General features: G+C 52.8%; 8 protein-coding genes across 8 annotated transcripts; 4 read left to right on the top strand and 4 right to left on the bottom strand.

Annotated features, from left to right (window-relative positions):
- Positions 1-994: 994 nt before the first annotated feature.
- On the top strand, positions 995-1,999 carry Z519_11877 (uncharacterized protein; the record flags this gene model as incomplete). The annotated part of the gene is made up of 1 exon (XM_016769586.1): positions 995-1,999. The coding sequence occupies one exon, from the start codon at positions 995-997 to the stop codon at positions 1,997-1,999; it is 1,005 nt and encodes a 334-aa protein (XP_016614222.1).
- A 597-nt stretch (positions 2,000-2,596) lies between these two features.
- Z519_11876 (uncharacterized protein) lies at positions 2,597-3,237 on the top strand (the record flags this gene model as incomplete). Its single annotated transcript, XM_016769585.1, has 2 exons — positions 2,597-3,029; positions 3,098-3,237. The coding sequence occupies 2 exons, from the start codon at positions 2,597-2,599 to the stop codon at positions 3,235-3,237; spliced, it is 573 nt and encodes a 190-aa protein (XP_016614221.1).
- A 2,009-nt stretch (positions 3,238-5,246) lies between these two features.
- On the bottom strand, positions 5,247-6,202 carry Z519_11875 (uncharacterized protein; the record flags this gene model as incomplete). Its single annotated transcript, XM_016769584.1, has 2 exons — positions 5,247-5,830; positions 5,881-6,202. 2 exons carry the CDS (start codon positions 6,200-6,202, stop codon positions 5,247-5,249), a joined length of 906 nt encoding a protein of 301 aa, XP_016614220.1.
- A 2,479-nt stretch (positions 6,203-8,681) lies between these two features.
- Positions 8,682-9,554, top strand: Z519_11874 (uncharacterized protein; the record flags this gene model as incomplete). Its single annotated transcript, XM_016769583.1, has 1 exon — positions 8,682-9,554. One exon carries the CDS (start codon positions 8,682-8,684, stop codon positions 9,552-9,554), a length of 873 nt encoding a protein of 290 aa, XP_016614219.1.
- Positions 9,555-10,472: 918 nt separating this feature from the next.
- Positions 10,473-10,831, top strand: Z519_11873 (uncharacterized protein; the record flags this gene model as incomplete). Its single annotated transcript, XM_016769582.1, has 2 exons — positions 10,473-10,551; positions 10,608-10,831. 2 exons carry the CDS (start codon positions 10,473-10,475, stop codon positions 10,829-10,831), a joined length of 303 nt encoding a protein of 100 aa, XP_016614218.1.
- A 1,137-nt stretch (positions 10,832-11,968) lies between these two features.
- On the bottom strand, positions 11,969-13,282 carry Z519_11872 (pre-mRNA-splicing factor prp46; the record flags this gene model as incomplete). Its single annotated transcript, XM_016769581.1, has 1 exon — positions 11,969-13,282. One exon carries the CDS (start codon positions 13,280-13,282, stop codon positions 11,969-11,971), a length of 1,314 nt encoding a protein of 437 aa, XP_016614217.1.
- A 968-nt stretch (positions 13,283-14,250) lies between these two features.
- Z519_11871 (uncharacterized protein) lies at positions 14,251-15,863 on the bottom strand (the record flags this gene model as incomplete). Its single annotated transcript, XM_016769580.1, has 2 exons — positions 14,251-15,367; positions 15,430-15,863. 2 exons carry the CDS (start codon positions 15,861-15,863, stop codon positions 14,251-14,253), a joined length of 1,551 nt encoding a protein of 516 aa, XP_016614216.1.
- Positions 15,864-17,367: 1,504 nt separating this feature from the next.
- Z519_11870 (uncharacterized protein) lies at positions 17,368-20,017 on the bottom strand (the record flags this gene model as incomplete). The annotated part of the gene is made up of 2 exons (XM_016769579.1): positions 17,368-19,798; positions 19,848-20,017. The coding sequence occupies 2 exons, from the start codon at positions 20,015-20,017 to the stop codon at positions 17,368-17,370; spliced, it is 2,601 nt and encodes an 866-aa protein (XP_016614215.1).
- Positions 20,018-20,024: the final 7 nt, after the last annotated feature.

The raw sequence follows: 20,024 nt of genomic DNA, 5'->3' as shown, positions 1-20,024 counted from the left end.
CCAACGAGACCTGAGTCTTCAGTTCAGAAGACCAAAAGGGCACCTCTCCGTTCCATTGAGAATCACAGAATAGCAGGACGGCTGCCCACGAGGAAGGCAGGCTTTCGACCGCCATCTAGGCCTTGAAGCGGTCAGCATCGCTGCTTGTTGTGCTCTGGATTTGGCTGACCACGGCATCACTGGCTCCTCGGGCCCCCAGCGACCAGTCTCATTCAACACTAGCGCCCGTCCCCGTTGTTCCAGATCAAAGCTATTCCCATGCGTCGGACTGGTGTTGCTGTTGCCGCGCCCGGGGCCATATCGCGCTAATATTGTTAGTGCGCCGGGGAGTTCACAATCTTCTGAGGCCAGCGCCCGGGTTGGGCGAGCAAAATCTGGACGACGAGAATGGGTTTTGTTCTAGGTCGGACCATGTTGCAATTCTGCAATGACTCTGCTGTTCAAGTCACCGCCAGAAGCAGTCGAACAGCCTCTGCTCGGCTTCCCGCGAAATCAACCCCTCAGGCTGTTTGATGATGGCCCTTCCCTCGCCGCAGGAAAAGGTTTCTGCCCTTACTTGGGTCTAACTCTGGTATGAGGTTGCTATGTACCGTCTCCTCGACTCCAGGTCATGAGCCCGTCCCATGGGTTAGAGAAATATGTTGCCGAATTCCGGCCCGAAAGCTTCTTGTTCTTCGAGCCCAGTGTTGCGCGCATCCCGGGCTCAATTTTGCGAGACTGAGGTGTAAAGGGAGACTCCACCGCGAAGCAGCACCCGAGTCCTGCACCATGCCCGCGTTCAGTTCACCGCCATTCTCATTTTTGCTGTGCGAAATGGTATTGAATCTGCCCCCTATTCCTTTCCTTGCCCTTGTGTTGTGTGCTGAATCCTTTTGAAACTTCGTGTCTCGACTTGCTGCTTTGCTTCCAGATATTGGTGCGCCATTCACCGTCTCCATTGCCTGCCGCAACGTCCTCACAGCCAGACTTCCTCTGCCCTGGAAAATCCTGCACTATGTCTCTCAAACTGTCCTTCGATACCACGCAAGCCTATCCGCACCCGATCGTCGTAGAGATCTCTACCAACGACAGTATAGATGGCAGCCATGAACCCACTCACGTGTCTATTGGACCAGCTTCCGAATTCCATTGCCGTGTTGTCGTTTCAGGTCAAAAAATAGCATTGAAAAACATTCAAGGACCGGCAAGAGACGGTGGATATGTCAAGGACCATAAGAAAACCCCGATAAATGCCCGGGGGCGGCTCAGCAGCTATGCAAAATCCTTCAAATGTTGGCTACGATATAAAGGGGTGTCTTGGCATTCGCGAGGCTCTGGCGTCTCGACGAACGGAGAATTCGTACTCAAAGCGCACGTAGCAAGACTTGCCACCAATTACAGTGCTGGCAGGGATGAAGCCGTCCAGGGGTGTGTAGGGCAAAGAAGACATTCCAATGATTTGACCACCGTGTGCCAGCCGAAGCTAGCAATCGAACAGCTCGCACATGATGTTGGAACTCCCGAATACATATCCGGTTCTGATGCCCAACCAAGGGATGGTAGCAGGGGTCCCAGACCCCATGAGCCCGGGTTGTTCGTTGGCACGGTTGGACACGCACCCCCCGAAGCGATGCAAGAGTCATTGAGGCTGGAGAAAGTGAAGCAATTCAGAGGGATTACACTCATACCGGCGACCAACCTACCTCCATTTACGGCCACCCAGGACACTGGGGCTGACTTCAACGTCATGGCGAAGGAACTGGCTGACTCGCTTGGTTGTAAGATCCAGGACGAGGGCAAAGGCGCTCCGTTGGATCTCATCGACGGCATGAAAGCACATTCTTTGGGAACGGTTCATCTGTCGTATACGCTAATTTGCGATTCAACAGAAAGAGTAATTGAATTTTATGTAGTGAAAAAAATGGGGAGACATCAGGCTATTCTGGGTGCAGAGTCGACCATCGACCTTGGCCATCTTCTTCGCCACGAGTGTCAATGCAACAGGGGTTCATTGCTCTGACCGGTGACAGGGTGCAGCGCTCTCTGGAAACGCCTCATCGAATCTGCTGGGCGTTTGGGTTGATCCTGTGACGTGGCACAGAACATCCCCAGGTTACTTGTCTGGTTGTCTGTACGAATCAACTCCATAGATATCATCGACTGCATCTGATTCTGAAGGTACTCACCAGCAGTCGTCAATAAAAAGTCCCTATCCCGGCTGGTGACCGTTGTCGAGGCCACCGTGATTGAAAGGCTGCAAATCATGATTCTTCTCAGAAGTCCAAAGCCGAAAGCGGATGCGTACGCCTTCTTGCCGTCAAATCACCATAGGGTATCGGCCAGCGTCAGGCATCTTCAAGGAGTGCCAATTGCACATGATGCTGCAATGTCCCTTTTACAGTCGTGCTCCTCGCAAGTGCCAAAGGCTGCTTTGAGAAGTCCCACCCCCTGTAAAATAACGTCTGTGGATGCCTGTGATGGAGGCTGTGAGAGTTGGAGACGTCGCCAGCCGCTCTCATAGAGGATGTTGATGCCCCCTTTAAACAAGGCTGGAGTCGAGATCCCGCTACGCAGTCTTTCATGCCTTCCAAGTGAGTTCCTCTCTTTTTTGGCTACCATGGCATCGAGAAGACCAACAGAAGAAGACAGCAAGGTTGACCAAGGCTCTGTTGGCCAGGAGCCGTCCGCTTCCAACACAACTGAACGCATCCAGATCTGGTCTCCCAGCATCCGGCACTGGCGCTTCGACACCGCGGTCATAGCCCCTGGTTCAGCATGTAACATCATCACCTTCCCAAAGTTGACAGCCCTCCTGGGTCCTCACGTAGAGTACTCGAAAGCCGGAGATAACAATCCGCATCAGCATCCAGGTTTCCGTGGCATGATATCCCTGCGAATTGAACATACAGGGTATGAATGGGGCAGCAACCACGAATTCTGCATCTTGCAGGACAACGCCCCACCCATCGTCATGAGAAAGTCGTCGAAGCCGGACAATAGGGAACCATTGGTTCTCCCCATGGGCAATTGGGCTGCCAGTTCCAAAGCAGGTATGCTCCTTTCCAACCACAGAACCTACAGATCTGCCTCGTGTGGGATTTACTAACTTGTAAATCAGACAAAAAGCGTCGGCAAGAGAACCGCGAAAAGGCTAAGAAGAGGGAAGGACAGAAAAGCAAAGACAAAGACAAAAAAGAAGAGTATGACAAGGATGAAGAAGGGAGAGAACAGTTGGATAAAGCAGCTCAAAAGACTTGATGGAGTCTCGAGCCCAGTCGGGGAGCTCATCGTTGTCGCAGAAGCTTCTTCGAAAGGGTTTTCCGACAGCCGACTCGACAGGAAGTCCGCACAGGAACAGTCCGATAAGTAAGATGGAGTGAAAATGGTAGGTCGGTAGTCGCGATAAGGTTATGATCAGGACGGGAGGATTTCACCAACCGCTTGAGAGATTGTCCGGAAACGAGAGACATATGTTTCGAACCAGACGAGATGATGTCGAAGGGGAAGCGGTGAGAAAGGGGGGGGAAAAAAAAGGAAACCACTAAGAAACGGCCCCTTTCTCCATCACGTGCACGATGTAATGAAGTTCCAAGTTAGAGTCCAGCAAGAGGACGGGGTCAATAAATGAAGGACTTTTCCATTAGGCGTATGTTAAAGCACCATAAGGTCTTGTATTGCCCGTGTAGGTGATCTACACTTCAGCTTTGTGGTGGCAGGGCTGCAACTTTCCAGGGGTTGTCAGCCTTGTGCCGCCGCGGCCCACAAAAACTGAAGACCCTGCCCCACGAGTGTTCAGACCAACAGGTCAGGCAGTTAGCGGTACGACAAGAAAAGCACGAGCAGAAGGGTTATTTCTTCTTTGGTCTAGAATGAGATCGCAAGATTGATGATATACAGCTCCGTTCTCTGTCGTGCGTCCTCGAAAGCTCTGTCTGTTTTGCTCTCGAGCCTGCGGTCCGGTAGCGTCTGGCGACTGGCTGTTTACTTGCTCCCCAGAGCTGCATAACTCCGCACACAAGGGCTTCCGTAGGTATGGGTGAGTCCCTGTTTGACCGTGGAACCTTGCTCATGCCAATTCCAAAGGATCCATTATGCTTTTTTCCTCTCTCTTTGACTAACCCTCTGGCCATAGTCAGAGTCTTGCCGAAGTACAAAGACCAATTTCTAAACGTATTACATAGGGACCTGATCTCACGAACTCATGGCGCCTTTTTTTTCTTCTCACTTTCGCCCTGGCAGCGCCAAAGGCTCGTTTTCGAGCAACAAACATACCACGTGTCGGTTTCTGGACTCTGAAGACATGATACAAACGACCACTCCTGCCATCCTAGATGGAAACTTGTCGCCACCAGAATCGCCCTAGCAGTATGGCTTCCACGAGACGCCTGTGACGGCGACTCAGGCTTGGTAATTCCTAGGGTGCCCTGACCCCTGAGTCTAAGTGAAGGCCCTCTCCGCAGACACCTCTTGGAGTATTTCCCTCCCCCTATCCACCTCCTCCCCATGTGCGCGGACGCCCCAATAATTTGCCATGGTCCCATAGAGCTACCCTAGACACAGAATCCATGACGAGTCACGCGTGAGAGGAAGTGCGAACCAACAGCAGCAGTGTGATACAGTGGCTTTCTGCTCTCGCATTTGCGTCTGCAGTTAGCGAATGTGTCCAGGCCACACGGAGAAAGAAGAAGTCCTCTTTCTCTTTCTCGCTCTCGGAAGGAGACTCTTGAATTGTCGTCTCAGCTACACATTCACTACCACGTAAGAAAGCAGGGACAGAAGGCTGAAGGAAGACATAGCTGGGGCTTGGAGTCGCGGATAGCGGGTGGGAGATTTTCGGGAAGTGTGTATATATATATAGATGTGCATGAACGTAATTCATAGGAGGCCAACAACTCCGGCAGAGAAAGGAATTGTGGATTGAGATCGGAAGGAAATGAAAGAAACAATGGCAAGAGGTATTTGTAGCCATCATCATAGTCTATTTTCTCAGAAAATTAATACAAAATACGATAAGGGCCGAATAAGTATGTCGAAGAGCTTCGCTAGAACCTAGAGATCAGGTAGAGATGGACGTACGTGCATATGCACATGGTAGCGTAGTACAGGACGCACGCATGCACCCGTCGTCTCCGGGGCAGCCTAAGGTAATATGACCTGAACTGAGCCGACGAATCAGTCTTTCCTCCTTTTCTCCGCCTCTGTCTCTGTCTCTTAAACGGGCGCGGTCCAAGCCCAGTCTGGGTCCAGGTCCACGGCGATTCCCCCTCTTAGCACGCGCAGCTCGAGTTATTGCCGATAAAGACGATCAAGACTGCAGTAAAGGTGGCAGTGGCAACGAAGGAGTCGATCCTGCGCGGGACGCCGACGCACGCCAGCGCGATGCTGAAGAGGAAGCTCAGCAGCACGATGATGCCCAGCCGCGTGAGCTCGTTGTCGATGAAGAACAGGGCCGAGGCCGACACGGTGGGCAGGACCGGCGCCAGGATCGTCGTCACAGCCGTGACGCTCCGCGAGATGTGTCTCTGCGGGTACTGGACCAACTTGGTCGGAGTGGCAGGCGCCCAGTCCTCGTCCACGGGGTCGGGGTTATAATGCACGGAGCCGGAGAACTTGTGGAAGACGTTGGTGATGAACCACTCGAGCCAGGAGGAGAGAGGGTCTCTGTTCGCCTTCTGGTCCGTCAGGGATGTGAGGTCGTATTCCTTTCTCTTGCTCCACGTATGGAGCTCGCGGCCGCGCAGAAACAATCGTCTGTCCGAAACGCTCACCTGGGCCGCTCGGAGGCACGCGAGACTGGGTTTGTGGACCGGAGGCAGGTCGTCGAGTTCGCGATTTTGGAGGAGTAATTCATCTTTTCAAGAAACGAACAGACAAAAGTCAGCCGAGACCAAAAGTCATAACGGGGTATCTTGGAAGAGGGCAACCACGTGCTGTAGTCTTTGGCGAGACGGCAAATCTCCCGCATCAGCTTCCGTTGTGCTCTTGCGCCCTCGATATCGCTCTTGGACCGGAGCATGGCCTCGAAACTGAAGGCAAACTGCCTCCTTTCAGGGTCGCCGGAATTTCGATCTGCTCGGATCGCAGCGAGGAGCCGGTCCTCTTTGTGAGTCAGTTCGGCTTGTAAGAATAACAGCGTACGGTAGTTCAGGATTTTGAATTTGCGAAAGATCGCCAGCTCTGGATATTTAACCATATCCGAACACATATGGTCGTACCCTTCCATATTGGAGTGCGGCGCCGAACAGACAGACTTGGGATAACATGGGCGGCGAGAAGGCTATCGATGATGAGGAGCGCCATCATATAGGGTACAACTATGCACAGCTCGCGGTCACAGCCTCATGCTTTCTGTGCTGGCCTCCAGGTTGCTGCCTGACGAGATGCAGACGCTGCCCGAGATAGTTCTAAACAGAGGGGGAGGGAGCGGCTGACAGGAGCGAAGAGTCGTCGGCGGTGAAGCAAGGATGGATGCGGCCGCAACAAGCAGTGTCAAGTGACACTTCACGCTGGGGATGCTGCTTGGAACATGTGTTCGCATCAAAGCCCGAGCTCGTGCAGGTGAATCCTGCATAGCTGCATATCTGCATGTCACAGCGAATGATATTGATCCGTTTTTGCAGCTTGGTAGGAGGTGCAGGTAAGCAGGCGCCATTGATAGGGCCAATATGAAGCGTGAGTCGCGATTGAACAAGACACCACGCCACGGCTGAGCTGTCAGGGTTGGCCTGCTTATCCAGGGTGCAGCGCAGATGTACAGGGCATATACTTGGTAGTATAAATAAGACGGCGGCTTCACCCATCCCGTCCCTATCACTGCGTGATTCTGGCTGCTCTCCACTCCCTGGGGTGACTTGCACCAATGTCGGTTGCTGTGCTCTCCGGGTCCATACTGCTCCTTCCCTTTTCGTTACATCGGCGATAATAGGTTATATGAATGGAGACACTGCTCTCCAAAGGACCCAAAAAACTCGCCGAAACGCCCACGCGAGAGCGCTAGTTGCTAATAATTGGAGGTCATCTCCGCTTATCATCTCGAGGCTTGGTGTGGACGATGTTCACGTTGCAGCACAAAGGTAGAAAAGGGGGTCGCATCCTTCATTTTGATCGGGCCAGCTCGACGTTGACAAGGTAAACAAAGTCGTTCAATCTCTGGTCGGGGGTACGTATGTCTGTTGACCTTTTGGTTTTTGATTTCTATGCGTCTCGGCGGAAAGGAAACGCACCTGACTCGGGCCAAGCTCACGTGACGCACATTGACAGACGAGAACCCAACTTACAAGTACATGGTACACATGTGCAAAAATGGCCACCGACCACGGCAAACAGATTGGCGAGTTGCACAGCGCCGGATCAGCCCATTGGCATGATGGAAAGGGCCGTCCCTGACGGCAATATCTTGTCGTCTAATTTTGTCCTCTGGACTTGTCCAAGCTCCCCCCCGAACCCGTTTTCGCACGAAGAAATCGGTTGCATTCGAAAAGGCCAACAAGCCCGTCAAGGTTTGTTCAAATACCATCCTCGATATTTCACCTTTCTCGTGTCGGATGGATGTACCATTTGGTTGGATTTTCATCCCAAGGCAAGCGATGTCGACTCTGACTGAGTGGACGACTTCACAGGTAAGGAAGTACAGAGGATGTACTATGTCCTATCATCACCGCCTGGTTACGGCCCCAGTTGGCTAACATCACGCTAAACAGCAACCGTCGACGCGGCTTCCGGGACCCAGAGCCCTCAGGGTTGATGGGCCCCATTCAGAGAGCCCTAAGCCCTAAGTCGTAAGTATAGCATCAAGCTGGGGCTTGTTGAGTGCAGTCACAGAGCAAGTCTCGCGGATCAGCAAAGACATTTCGAATGATCCTCGAGACATGCTACGGACAGTACCTACTTGTTCAGATATGAGACACCGAATCCGGCGGTGGTTCCATCTTCACTCGATGTAGGCCAGAGCCATGCATACGGGGAGTCTTCCATGGCTTGAGCCTGTGTCACGGTTTTGAATAGGGGCCTGTTGTGGGAGAGGGCATTCTTCTGATGGCTCTGCGCCCAACTGCATGAGACAAGGAGACACATCAGAGTCGTTTCTCCTTGTTTCTCCTTCGTGCAGTCTTTAGGCCCGGAAAAGCCAACCCGTCGACGTCGCCGAGCCGGCGTCTGCAATTCAACTGCAGCGGCCACCTGTTCCCATCCATACGTCAGTTGTCGATCTGCTCAGCGAGGCTCTTCCGGTCTCCCCCCTTCTGCCACATTGGCTGCGTGTTGACTGTTCAACGAGCCAATTTTGGCATCTTTCTTCACCGTCTTTTCTGACCTTCTGCGGACTCTCCTTGCTCTTTTTAGCGGCGTCTTCTCTTTGCCATAATCCTTGATTTTGAAACCGATTTCTTCAGTGTCTGGTTGTCCCTGATACCCTCGTTTTGCTGCTCGTTCCCCTTCAGCGTGACCTACACCGCGAAGAACTCCAGGTTCAGTCGGGCAAGCCCCTCGATATACCTCTCTCGTTTTGATCCACGACACTCGGCCTGTCCCTTTTGTGAGAGAAGGGCCGGAAACAACTGACTCCCCCTACATACATTCGCGTCGAGATCCACGGGGTGCATGCAAAGACACTGTCAGCCAATACAAAGAGCATTCACACACACATACACACACTAGAAAAAAAAAAAAAAAAAATTAAGTGACGTTCGCCATACATCTCCCTGATGTCTCACAACGGGCTCGGTCGAGATATGCGAACGACCCAGCAATGGGTATCAGCCTGCAGACAACATGAAAATACCCGCAAGTACTGTGCTGTGATTAGACCCCTAAATGATGATATTAAGGCTCTCTTGCGAGTGATTGAGCAAATACATCAATCTGGGATATGGGGTCAGCCAATTGACGTGTATGAAGAGCTCCAGTCTTACTCAGATGGAAGTATGGATGGAACTGTTGGCAATGAGCACCAGCGAAATTCTGCAGACTCGCTGGTCGCGAACGACGTGTCCAATCAGGACGTCTTCGAAACCTACACCCACACGACGACTTCACGATCAACCTTGACACTTGTGCCTACAGACCTTTCGTACCTTAATGCCTCACACATGCAGACACGTGGCATACAGGAACCTGGGTCTCCGTCCATCCCTATATCCGCAGCAGACGATAATGCTGAGGAATCGTTGTCCCCTGGGTCTAGAAGACTTGGCATGGACTTCCTGGAGATCGGTCCTGAGCTACCGCTTTTCTACATCGGATGCCGGGGACGCGACTGTGCTGTCAACGCATATATAGATACGGGGGCTAAAGCCATGGTGGCCCGTTTGTCGATCGCAAAGCGAGGCAACGCACGAATCCAGAGACTGAGGCACCCGAAGATACTCTTAACGTTCAACGGGCTGCCAATATTCAGCAACCAATTCGTGTGGCTTGATCTCTTTACGTTTGATAGACCGCACGAAGCTCAACGTATCAAGGTGTATCTGCTGGAAGACCGCTTCCTCCCTTTCGTTGATGCTTATGTGGACTTGGAAAACGCAAAGAAATTCGGGGCGCGACTGGTTCGGGATTGGCGAGAAAAGCGTTTGAAGTGATGCAAAATCTGACCGGTGAAGGAGGATATTGCCTCATAAACTGTGATCTTTGGGCCATGGGCATCACTTCTGCCTAATTCTTCATGTATTCGCAGGGGTCACTTGCGGCTGCTTTCTTGTTCAGTACACCATCAGAAAAAAAAGAAAGCCCAATAAAGATTCATTCAAAACACTGCTCACCGACAATGTTTGCCTATATTCTCGTCTCTCAAACCCGGCTGCAGAACGGGCCCCCCTCCAGAGGGAACGACGACAAGGGCTGATGATGGTGAATGGACGACGATAGTTGACCGCTTTGAACAGCTCACTGATGCCTAAGGTCGTTGTTCAGGACACGTGCCTACGTGTCCCCGAATCCTGTCGCACCTGCTGCGGTGTAACCCGAATTGACTTAGGATGTTCGCTGAATGGTTGCATTGTGGAAGGAGTACTGATGCTGGCTCACCCACCTTCGAACAGAAGGCAGAGCCTGACGAGAGAACCTGGGGTATATAATGTCCGGCAGTGTCCTGTGTTGGAGTCACCACTCTTTTCCTTCTTTCATAATTCGATTTCGTATTTCAAGGGCTCCAATCTCAAGTCGTTCACAGATCATTTTCCAGAATGGCTGCCAACCTCCCCCCCATTAGCTCCAGGGAACTTCCCAACAAGCCCATCTTGAAAGTCTATGCACGTCCTGGAGGGGAAAGGAAGTATTTGCCCCTGCCGGTGGTGCAGGACGAAAATACCCCTTGCTGCACCATCACTTCTGCCCTTTTCACAAGCTTCCAGTTGGATTCGACTTCTTGGCCACTCGACGATTCTCATTCATGCCGTCACAAGTCCTGGTGCGCTAGAGTCGAATTGAGCCTCAGGAGAGACATGATCACATACGATTTCGCTTTCTGTGTAGTAGAAGGCAGTGAAATGGTTGCTGTCATGACCGGAAAGGAAAGTTGCTGGGCACCACATTCCCAAGGTTCACCTATGGCAGCCGTGTCGATGCTGTTGACTAAAGGTGAGTCACTTGGTTTGACGCGTCTCATGAACGCGATCAATAACAGAATGATTCAGAAGAAAAAGAAATAATACGACAAATTCTGGAGGAAGAGGATGCTAGAGCTGTCAGCGAAATCGAAGAGGGGAATAGGCAACAAGACGCCGAGTCTAAGGCCATGGGGCAAAGGAAAATAGCTCGCCGGCAACGACAACAAACTGAGCGGGCTCAGGCTCAGGCTCAGGCTCAGGCTCAGGCTCAGCAAACCCGAACCCATCAGGGTGGCCAGCAGACAAATTGATGCGGCAGACGCTATGGCTGGTGTGGGAGGAGCAAGCGAAGTCTGCTGCGTGGTGTGGTGATTGATGACGATGGACAAGGCGGTAATTCAGGCCTTTTGATCTTGCCCTAAGCTGCCAGACAGTTCGATGGTCTGTGGTTTCCCTGGCTTGAGTCACAATAGACACTTCTTAATCAGGTATTCTGTCGAAGCATAGCCTCCCCGTCAGAGCGGCGAGGTCGAGCCTGAGCATTATTCTCTCTTGCTTCCACATGTTCCATGAAATGCTGGGTAACACTCGTCGTTTGGCATTGATGACTGCAAAACAGTAGCTATAGTAATGAGGCGATGGCAAGCCATTGCGTTCTTGGCCGTGGAGAGTCTCGATAGTGACGAGAAATCATACAATGTGCGCTTCAAAGCGTTTATTTGTTGATATGAGAGGGGGGCGTGTGGCCGTCACCTAGCGTGGTACCTGGTTCTGTTGTATCCGTGGGTCGAAGCAGGACACGCATATGGGTGGGTGACCACGAGAGAATCTGAGATATATAGCATCTTCCATGTGTCCTGATTTGCGTGCGGGGGCTTATACGTACATTCTTGTCGAAGAAATCCAATTTCAAAATCAGCTACGAAACAAGGCAAAGGGGCGGTCAGCCTCGTCAAAACTGACCGATCAGATCGATCGAACGCTCACACCCCGCACAATATTACGGGCTCGTGTAACTCTGCAACCGAAATCCTTCGCGGACAGAAGGGGACGAGAGATGAAAGAATGGAGGGGGTGTAATACATCGTCAAGTGGTATATGCCAATTATCATGTCATATCATTGTATGGTCTTCCTCGAGCGCCACGCCACAGCAGAGCACATTGCACGCCGCTGACCACCATAAGAGCTCCCGTGACGACTTCTAGATGAAGCCTTTCTTGGGTATCGACCTTGATTTTCTCCGGAAACCAACAGAACGTAATTCATTTTCCCATGCAACAAAACTTGTTCTAAAATTCTGACCCTTGTGATCAGAGAGCCCTCCTAATAGCCCCCCCCCCACCCAAAACAGCGCCTCGAACGCCGTCGCTCAATGCAAGATGCGATCCGATACGATCCAATTCCGCCATAACAGCCACCAGGCACGAGGCAACGGCGCTGAAGTCTTCAGTATTTTACCCGGCCCAATGTCGGCTTCCAGTCCAATGGGTGTGTCTCCGGCGTGGCCTCGGGATCCGGTCTCCAAATCTTGATCGTCTTATCAGCCTCTCCCATAATCAACCGCAGCCCTGTCTGATCAAATGTACTGCTCATAATACCCGCCTCGGCATCTAATGACCCTGGCTGCGCCAGGGACTCGGTACTCTGGAACCGATGTCCTGTCTTCCAGTCCCAGAAGCAAATACTACCGTTATCGCCTCCACTGAAGAGCACATTATCCTCATTCACGGCTAGGGTGTTGATGATCGCATTGTGCCCTTCAAAATTCTGCATGAATGCACCCTCGGGGCATTTCCACTGTTTTATCGAACCGGCTGACGCAGATGCAAATGTGAATTCCTTCGGGTGGATAGCCAGCGCCCTGACGCCTTTCTTATGATGTGTGAGTACGCCCATGGTTTTGCCCGCCGCGAGGTCCCATAGTCGCACGGTGGCGTCGAGACTCGAAGTGATGACTTGAGGATCCGCTTCCTGGCATTTCACATCCGAGACGGTGCCCTTGTGGCCAGATAGGACATGAATGTTGGAGCGCGTGCGCATGTCCCAGACACGAGCGACGCCGTCTCTCCCACCAGTGACCAGCACGTCGAGCGTCGGATGTAATGAAAGGGTGTAGACGCCGGACAAATGGCCGTGATAGTGACGAATGACTTTGTTGGTTTCCAGGTCCCAGCATTTCACCATCTTGTCCTCGCCGCAGGAGAAAAGGTATGGATGGCGCGGCGACACCGCCAGTCCACGAACCGTAGAGATATGACCCGTCAATGTCAAGCGGAGTTGGCCCGTGGCCAGATCCCAAATTTTTATCGTCCTGTCTCCTGCTCCAGATGCAAACCACTCATTGCCTGGTTCCACCGCCAATGCGCGCACCCATCCCAGGTGTCCGGATATGACTCTCATCAATTTCCAAGGCGCATGCCAGTCGGGTCGTGGCTGTTGCATGTTTGGTCTGCGGATCAGACTGCTCCCGATACCGTTACGTTGTGGTGACGGCCCTTGTGAGTCCGGTTTCGCCTCGCTCTTTACCAACGCCATCTGATTGTTCCCGGTTGCCATCTTGGGTCTTTTTGGTCCTCGCGCAGCCGTTGCCTTCGCCTGCTTCTCGGCCAGTGCTTTGGGCAGTTCGCGGACGCTTTCGTATTCGACCTTTCTCTTGAAGGAGGAGGAAATGGGGAGTGTCGATGGATCAATCGCTTCGCCATAAGAGCTCCCAAAGAGCAATCGCGTCCGCTCCGAGAGCGACTGTGCTGCAGCCGCCATGTTCGCTGTACTCGCAGTCGGTAATGAGAAAAGCGAAAGAACCGTCGTATCACAAACCTCGAGAAGATGGCAGATGTTGCAAACTCGCCAAGCCTGAAGAGCGGAGCCTTTCACGTGCATCCGACGAGGCGAGCTACAAGCCGACAAGGCTGAGAAAAGTTCCGGTTGATGCTGGCAGGGGAAAAAAAAAGGCAAAGACTTGTGCTAACATCGCGACACAAACTATTGGATTAATTCGTAGCGATATTGAAGCCTCAATCCTGTGGACATCAAGATTCGATTGCCATGCTCAGCGAGATCAGCGAGGAGCTGGTACCGAGTAAATGGGGATTGATTGTGTGTTGGAGAATGGGTTGGGAGTAAATGCAGCACAAAATCAGAGCAACATGACACAGGTGACAGCGATATCGAATGCAAAGTGAGGAGAACGTCTAGAACAAAAGCAGCAGGGGAGAAAGACGAGATCTTTTAAGTCGTTGGGAGCCTCGTAGGGCAACAGACAACCGAAGAAGTAGCGACTATGGAGAGCGAGCAGGAGCCTAGAGGGTGTCGATGTGGTTGGACTGACTAGATGAAGACGCTGACAAGCATAGGAATATTCCTAGTTAGCATGACAGCCACTCGCACCTCAAGTCCAGTGGGGTTATATTGCACCTCATTCTGTAACCGGTTTATGCTCTAAAGCTTGGGTATCATAATGCTGCTCATGTCCCTGACAGTAACAAAATGCAGAATGCCATCCCATTTCCCATAAACGCCTTGTTCAGCCCATTCAACGGTAGCTGTATTTCCGTGAAACCCCGGTCGTAGTTTTGGGGCCTCTAGCTCATAGGGTCAATCTCGACCAAAGCTCTCATCTCCATCATCTCGTCTTGGTGCGCGGAGTCTCATTTGGTCGCATCTAGTGAAAATTCGTCTTCAGTCTTTCCAATCATGACGGTATTTTTCGTGTCCCACATGTTGATGATTTATGCAGCGGTCTGGGATGGCCAAAACTTCCACGGCCCACTGAACCAAGGGCCTTTTTTGTCCCAATTCCAATCACCCGAGGTGGCCGATTTCAAATCGTCCACGTTCAAATAATCCACCCCTTCCTTCACCATTGTCCGCCAGAGATAATTTCTCATTCCTCTCGGCCAGCTGGGCACGCTCCAGTACCTGACTTTGAGTCCGCGTGCGTGAGCTCCCGCGATCTGCTTGCGCATCATTTCGAGCTGACGGCGAGAAAGGGTGCCACGCCAGGGCCAGCCAATGGCCGAATTAAAGGAGACGGAGGCGTAGTAAGAGTTGGCTTGGGAATAGATTGTCGGATCTGCAGGCGCGGCACCAGAACGGCCTTGACCTTGGTTTTGACTCCAGCGCACTTCTAGCGCATCGCCTGGAGTGTCCATGGCAGCCTCAGGAGCGTCGCTGTCGTCAGCCAACTTTCCCATCAAGCCAAGAGGTGCGTCAAAGAACATGTCGCGATATGTTGAGTTTGCCACAACCTCGTCCCAGGGTGCATTGCCTGTGACCACAACAGTGATGGGTCCCTCGACGAAGCTGGTGCCGTTGAAGTAACTGAGGAACTTCCTCTCTCGCAGAGGTTGGAGCTGTGCCGAGACATGTGGCCAGATCCTATGGCCCTCGTTCTTAAAATCTATCAAAAGTACCAGGGATTGAGAGGGTTTTGTGTCAAAGACGCCATTTCGGGGGTTGTCCAGCGAGGGATGGAAGGATGTATGAGGATTTTGTTGATCTAGAATTTTCAGCAATGGGTTGATGTACAAGGTGCGGAGCGTTCGTTCAGGTGTCAGGGAAGCTGTGGAATGTCCGACATATAAGTCTTGGTCGTATAGCCACACATCCGCCTCGACTCCTGTGCAGCCGGCCTCGAGAGCCGAAAACAGGGGTTCTTTCCGCCAGTAGTCATTGTGCGAGTGGCAGGCCACGGGATGAATGTCGGCGGAGAAATCGGTTGGCCAATGTCCCGTTTCGCGGGAGGTGCGCTGGGAAGGGTTCCATGCGTCAAATTCGTCGTCTGCATCGTCGGGGAAGAAGGACAGGAAGAGGCCGCATGCCAGAGCAATGAACTCCAGGATTCCTCTGTACGCGATGTCAGCAGGCGCAGGTGGGAAAGAAGGCGGGCACGCAATTTTCTTTCTTACAATAGCATCAGCGTCAGGGCCAGGAGGCGTAGCACTCTCCTCAGCGGTGTGGTCGGGATGGATTTGTGTAATGAGCCTCTTTCGACAACGTGCCCCTTATGCACCACCGTACGACTCCCACCCAACAAATGGTTCAAGGCCGGAAGGGTCTGCGTCCAACGCCATCTGGACGAGAAATTGGAGCTACGATGATCGATAGAAGTCGAGGTTTCAAGGCAGGTGACTGTGGGCCCTTTGAGGGAATCGGGTCTGACGGCGGTAGTGGCGCTGGCGGGATCTGAGAAGGAGCCATCTTCGAGATTGGGGCAGTTAATAAAGGTCTGTTCCTGCGTCAAAAAAGGTACACGCTCGGAGCTGAGTGATGATTCGTCGGGGGAGGATGAACTTGTGTCGTTGCGGAAGGGCCGGATGGCAGAGGACGAATGTTGAAGCATGCTTTTGGGGATAGGTGGTGGTGGTTGTGTGGAAGGCCGGGGACTCAGGCTATTACAAGGCTCTGGGATGCCAAAAGCGGTGGGTTTGGGATACCCTTGGTGGCGTGATGGGGACAGACGGGCGAGACGGCGTAGCGCAGTTGGTCTCTTTTCAAGGCCCGCTCTTCTCTATTCGAGGGATAACCGAAAGGAAAGCTTCACCGCCAACCGACAGGCGGATGAATGTTTTTTTTTTTTTTTTTTTGGTGAGGGGGGGGCCGGTGGTTTTCCTATCGCATGACGGGCAAAAGATTGCTGAGCTCAGCGAGTAATGACGACGGTGGCAGTGACAGTGACAGCGACAGAGACGGGGACGGTGACTTATGGACTGCAAGTGACAAGTGGGAGGGGCTTGGAGGAGGGGGAGGCGGGTAGGGTTTATCGATAGGTACGGAGGACTGTAGCTTTCGGAGATGATGATAACCTCGGTGGTGGTGAGATGAGGTATGTGGAGAGGCAGAGAGTCAGAGGTTACAGAGAGTCGGTGAGGTATGGTCGAAGGACAAGAACAAAGGAAGATTGTCGAGTGGTAGGAATACTGGATGTTTTATCGCCAGAAAGTCTTTGTCTAGCGACACGACACGACGACAGGACGCGCACGACACGGGACGAGACGGAGTGAGTAATGAATGACTTGTAAAAACAGGCTCAACAATAGACAGGGGAAGAGGCAAATAGTTATGCGAGTTGGTGGCAGAATATAGAGAGAATGTACGAAGTAGAGTGTCACTCTCATCGCATGAGAGGCGCAGGCACTTGGTTGGTGAAAAGCTGGTCCAGCTCGTCCAGCTCGTCGTTGTCCCTCGCACATGGGCTCGGCTGGGCCTCCCCATTGGAGTAGCTAAGTACTGCTAAGGGATACCTAGCATCTTTGATCATAGAGTACCAGATTAACTCCGGATTGGGGTGGCTGGCTTGTTATTAGGGAGAGCAAGGAGACACGATACTGACTGAGATCGGCCGCCCATCCATGGTCCAGCAGCCAATCCCTCCAGCCCGTGTTACACTCGTTGACACTGGTCAAACCTGGTGCTAACCGGCCGGACCAAGCCATCAAACTCATGCCAAGGTGACCATCTACCACCATCAGCTCTGGGAGACATCCCATCGTGGTGCCATCAAACCTCCGTCTTCTCTTTTCCCACACTCCTCTCCGCCTGGTGGCCTATCATTGTCACCGCCACGGCGATTTTTTGATCCTCTTTCCTCCTCTTGAGCCCTTTTTTGGAACGTTGTGTATGTCGTCTCGGGCATGTTTCCCGAGTACCGAGCAGGAAACTGTACGAAGTATGTACCTAGACTCGTCGTCCCCTACCGGCCCCTCGCCGACAATCGACCTCGTGCTCTTGGGGCGTGGAAGTTCTTCCAGCTGCCCGCCCGCGCCAGTCGGAGAGAGGAGCCTTGCAGCTTCAATCAGCCTGACGCGTTGACCACGCACACCCCCCTCCCCCCCGGATATCTCGTTTTAGAACCCGGGTGACCGCCATCCCGGCTGTTCGTTTTCATTGAGTCTTACATATCCCGTGTTGGGCCCATGACCGGACCCTGCCACGGTGAGATGCCGCAGTTCGGTCATCTCAGTCACCATCCCCTTCTGCTTGACATCAGTCATGCCGCCAGTCTTGCCGCGGGCCATGTGATAATACTGCTGCTCGAGGAACGGCGAGGTTGGGGCCCCAATACCGATGCTGCCGCTGACACCGCTAGCACCGCTAGCCTTATGACTGGCACAAGTGCGCAAATCGCTACGTCTGCTCCCCACACGTGCGAGCCATTCATTTGTCGGTGCCAACTTGTCGCATTCTCCAGCATATTGAATGTCCCCCAACATGCGACCTGACGACAAATGAAATAGATAATGTCGCACTCGTGCTGGGAGGCCCCTTCCAGACAGAACAGATATGAAGGCAGCCAAGAGCACCGCGAGGAAGAGCGCCAGCGCCAGGAATGCCGGGATGGCAAATGGCCAGTGATAGCGAATGCGCCGCTGATAGATGGTCACAGGGACGAGGGCCTGGTCGCTGCCGCCTCCGCTTGTCCCATCACCATCCCGTTTCTGAAGGTTGGCGGGCAGCCCATTGCCAGAGTTCCAGTTGCGCGTGCCCACCAGCATGTTTGCAGCGATATCCGTCCACACTAGGTTGGGGATCTTTGCCACGGTCGCTGCTGACCCCGAAAGATCTCGCCATCGCGCATACATGGCCATGTTGGTGTCTCCAGTGTAGTCTGCCCAGTCGTCACCGCCGGACTGGTACACTCCTGCCAGGGCATCGGCTGGCCCGTCTGCTCCTGGCAGGTTCTCATATCCCGGCACAGTGGATAGAACACCCAAACCACCATATCCTGGTAGGTACAATCGAGCAGCCCGCACTGTGGACAAATTGACCGAGTGCTCAAGCTCCGGCGAAATCAGGCCCCATAGCTGATGAATGTCGTTCATCGTGTAGCCAGGCGATTCAACGCCCCAGAGAGGCATCGACTCCTTGTCTGGGTACGACTTGTCGCTGACATTGACGATAGACAAGGCCTTGAGCGTGTTACCCGTCGCCTGTGTCGCGTTGTATCGGAATCGGACCTCTTTGATACTCGCCTTCATTGCAGTAGCACAGCTGTACACCTTCTGTGTCCACCAGGTTTCAGGCTCCTGCACAAGGGTTATCGTCCCGTCACGACGCTGTGCGGCTCCAAAGACCAAGCCGCACTCGACATGAACATTGGTGAGATTCGCAAGATCAGCCCCCCCTGCCCCTGAACAGAGCAATGAAATGTCGCTATAGTTCGAAGAGGTGAGCCCAAATGGGTTGGAGTAGTTGGCGGATGGCGCGTCGGCCAAGGTGTAGTTGGACAAGTAGGCCTCTGGGTCCAGCAGGGATGACCACAGATTGGTGACATAGATCCCATTGAGCTTCGCTCCCGTCGTCTGATATGTCGTGACTGGATATTTGTCGCCAACCTTGGATTTCAGATAACCAAAGGAATCGGGATTCGGCCTGGTCAGGTTCATGACCAGCATTGTATACACGTTCACCAACCATGCAGCTTTGTAGGCTCGCCCCTGCAAGTTTGGATTAATTTGGGAGTCTGTCACGTTGATGTACGGATATTCCTGGACCAAGTTCGCGAAGCCCCCATTGTCGACGAGCGACATGTTGGCTAGATCACTGCTAGCAATACCGCTATAGGGTATTTTGAACTCGACCGAGATGTTTGTGTCGACGCAGGCCGTCTCAGGCTCAATCCAGAGTAGGTCCTCTGTCCATTCGGCACCAAGCTGAACGCTGACAGGGACTGTATGATTGCGGAAGCCGACCCCGCCAGCGACCGTGTCGACGACCAGACCCTCCACCGGTTCAATGGCGTTGTCCAATACCATACTGGACAAGTAGCGGAATGCGTCCACAATATATTTTGCCCCATGTGCGACCCCATCTTGGTACATGAACGAGTAATACCGTGATTCAATGTCGAAGAAGCTTGAGACCGTTTGCCGCTGCTGAGCGAGACCACTCTGGTAGAGTTCGGCAAGGACCTTGGGGATCCTCGTGTCGTAATCATCGTTTGTGATATTAGCCTCCATGAATGTGTCGTTGCCACTGTAGGTGATGACACTCGTCGTGCCGGGACATTGCACAGGGAGGAAGTTTCCGCAAATTCGACTAAAGCCAAGTTGGCTCCGTGGAGGCGTTCCGTATCCCATCGGACTGGAGTCTGCAATATACGTGAAGGCGACAGATTGGGGCGTCGTGGAAGGTACAATGTCGTCGTAAAGTCCCAAGGGCGTGACAATCGCGGCGACAGAGACGAGCCCGAGAGCCAATGGCCGCAACCAAGTCAGGAGCCTGATCTTGGTATCTACCCCTCGACTTGCGGCAGCCTCTGTCTTGAGGAGCGTAGGCCTGTTGCCATCAGGAAAAAGTTTTTGCACCAAGGACATAATGTATTTACCACAGGGAACTCAGCAGGCTGCGCTCAACCACAGACCAGGTCACCGCCGTATGGTCATTTTTGAGAAAGCCCACTAGCACGAGAATGAGGGCATTGGGAAACACGAATTGAAGAATGAAAATCACCGCGGCAATAATGCCAGACACATAACCGATGGTGAGAGAGATCATGGTGAAA

The sequence above is a fragment of the Cladophialophora bantiana genome (assembly GCF_000835475.1).
Source record: "Cladophialophora bantiana CBS 173.52 unplaced genomic scaffold supercont1.24, whole genome shotgun sequence".
NCBI classification, from domain to species: domain Eukaryota; kingdom Fungi; phylum Ascomycota; class Eurotiomycetes; order Chaetothyriales; family Herpotrichiellaceae; genus Cladophialophora; species Cladophialophora bantiana.
This window is presented reverse-complemented; position numbering and strand designations above follow the sequence as displayed.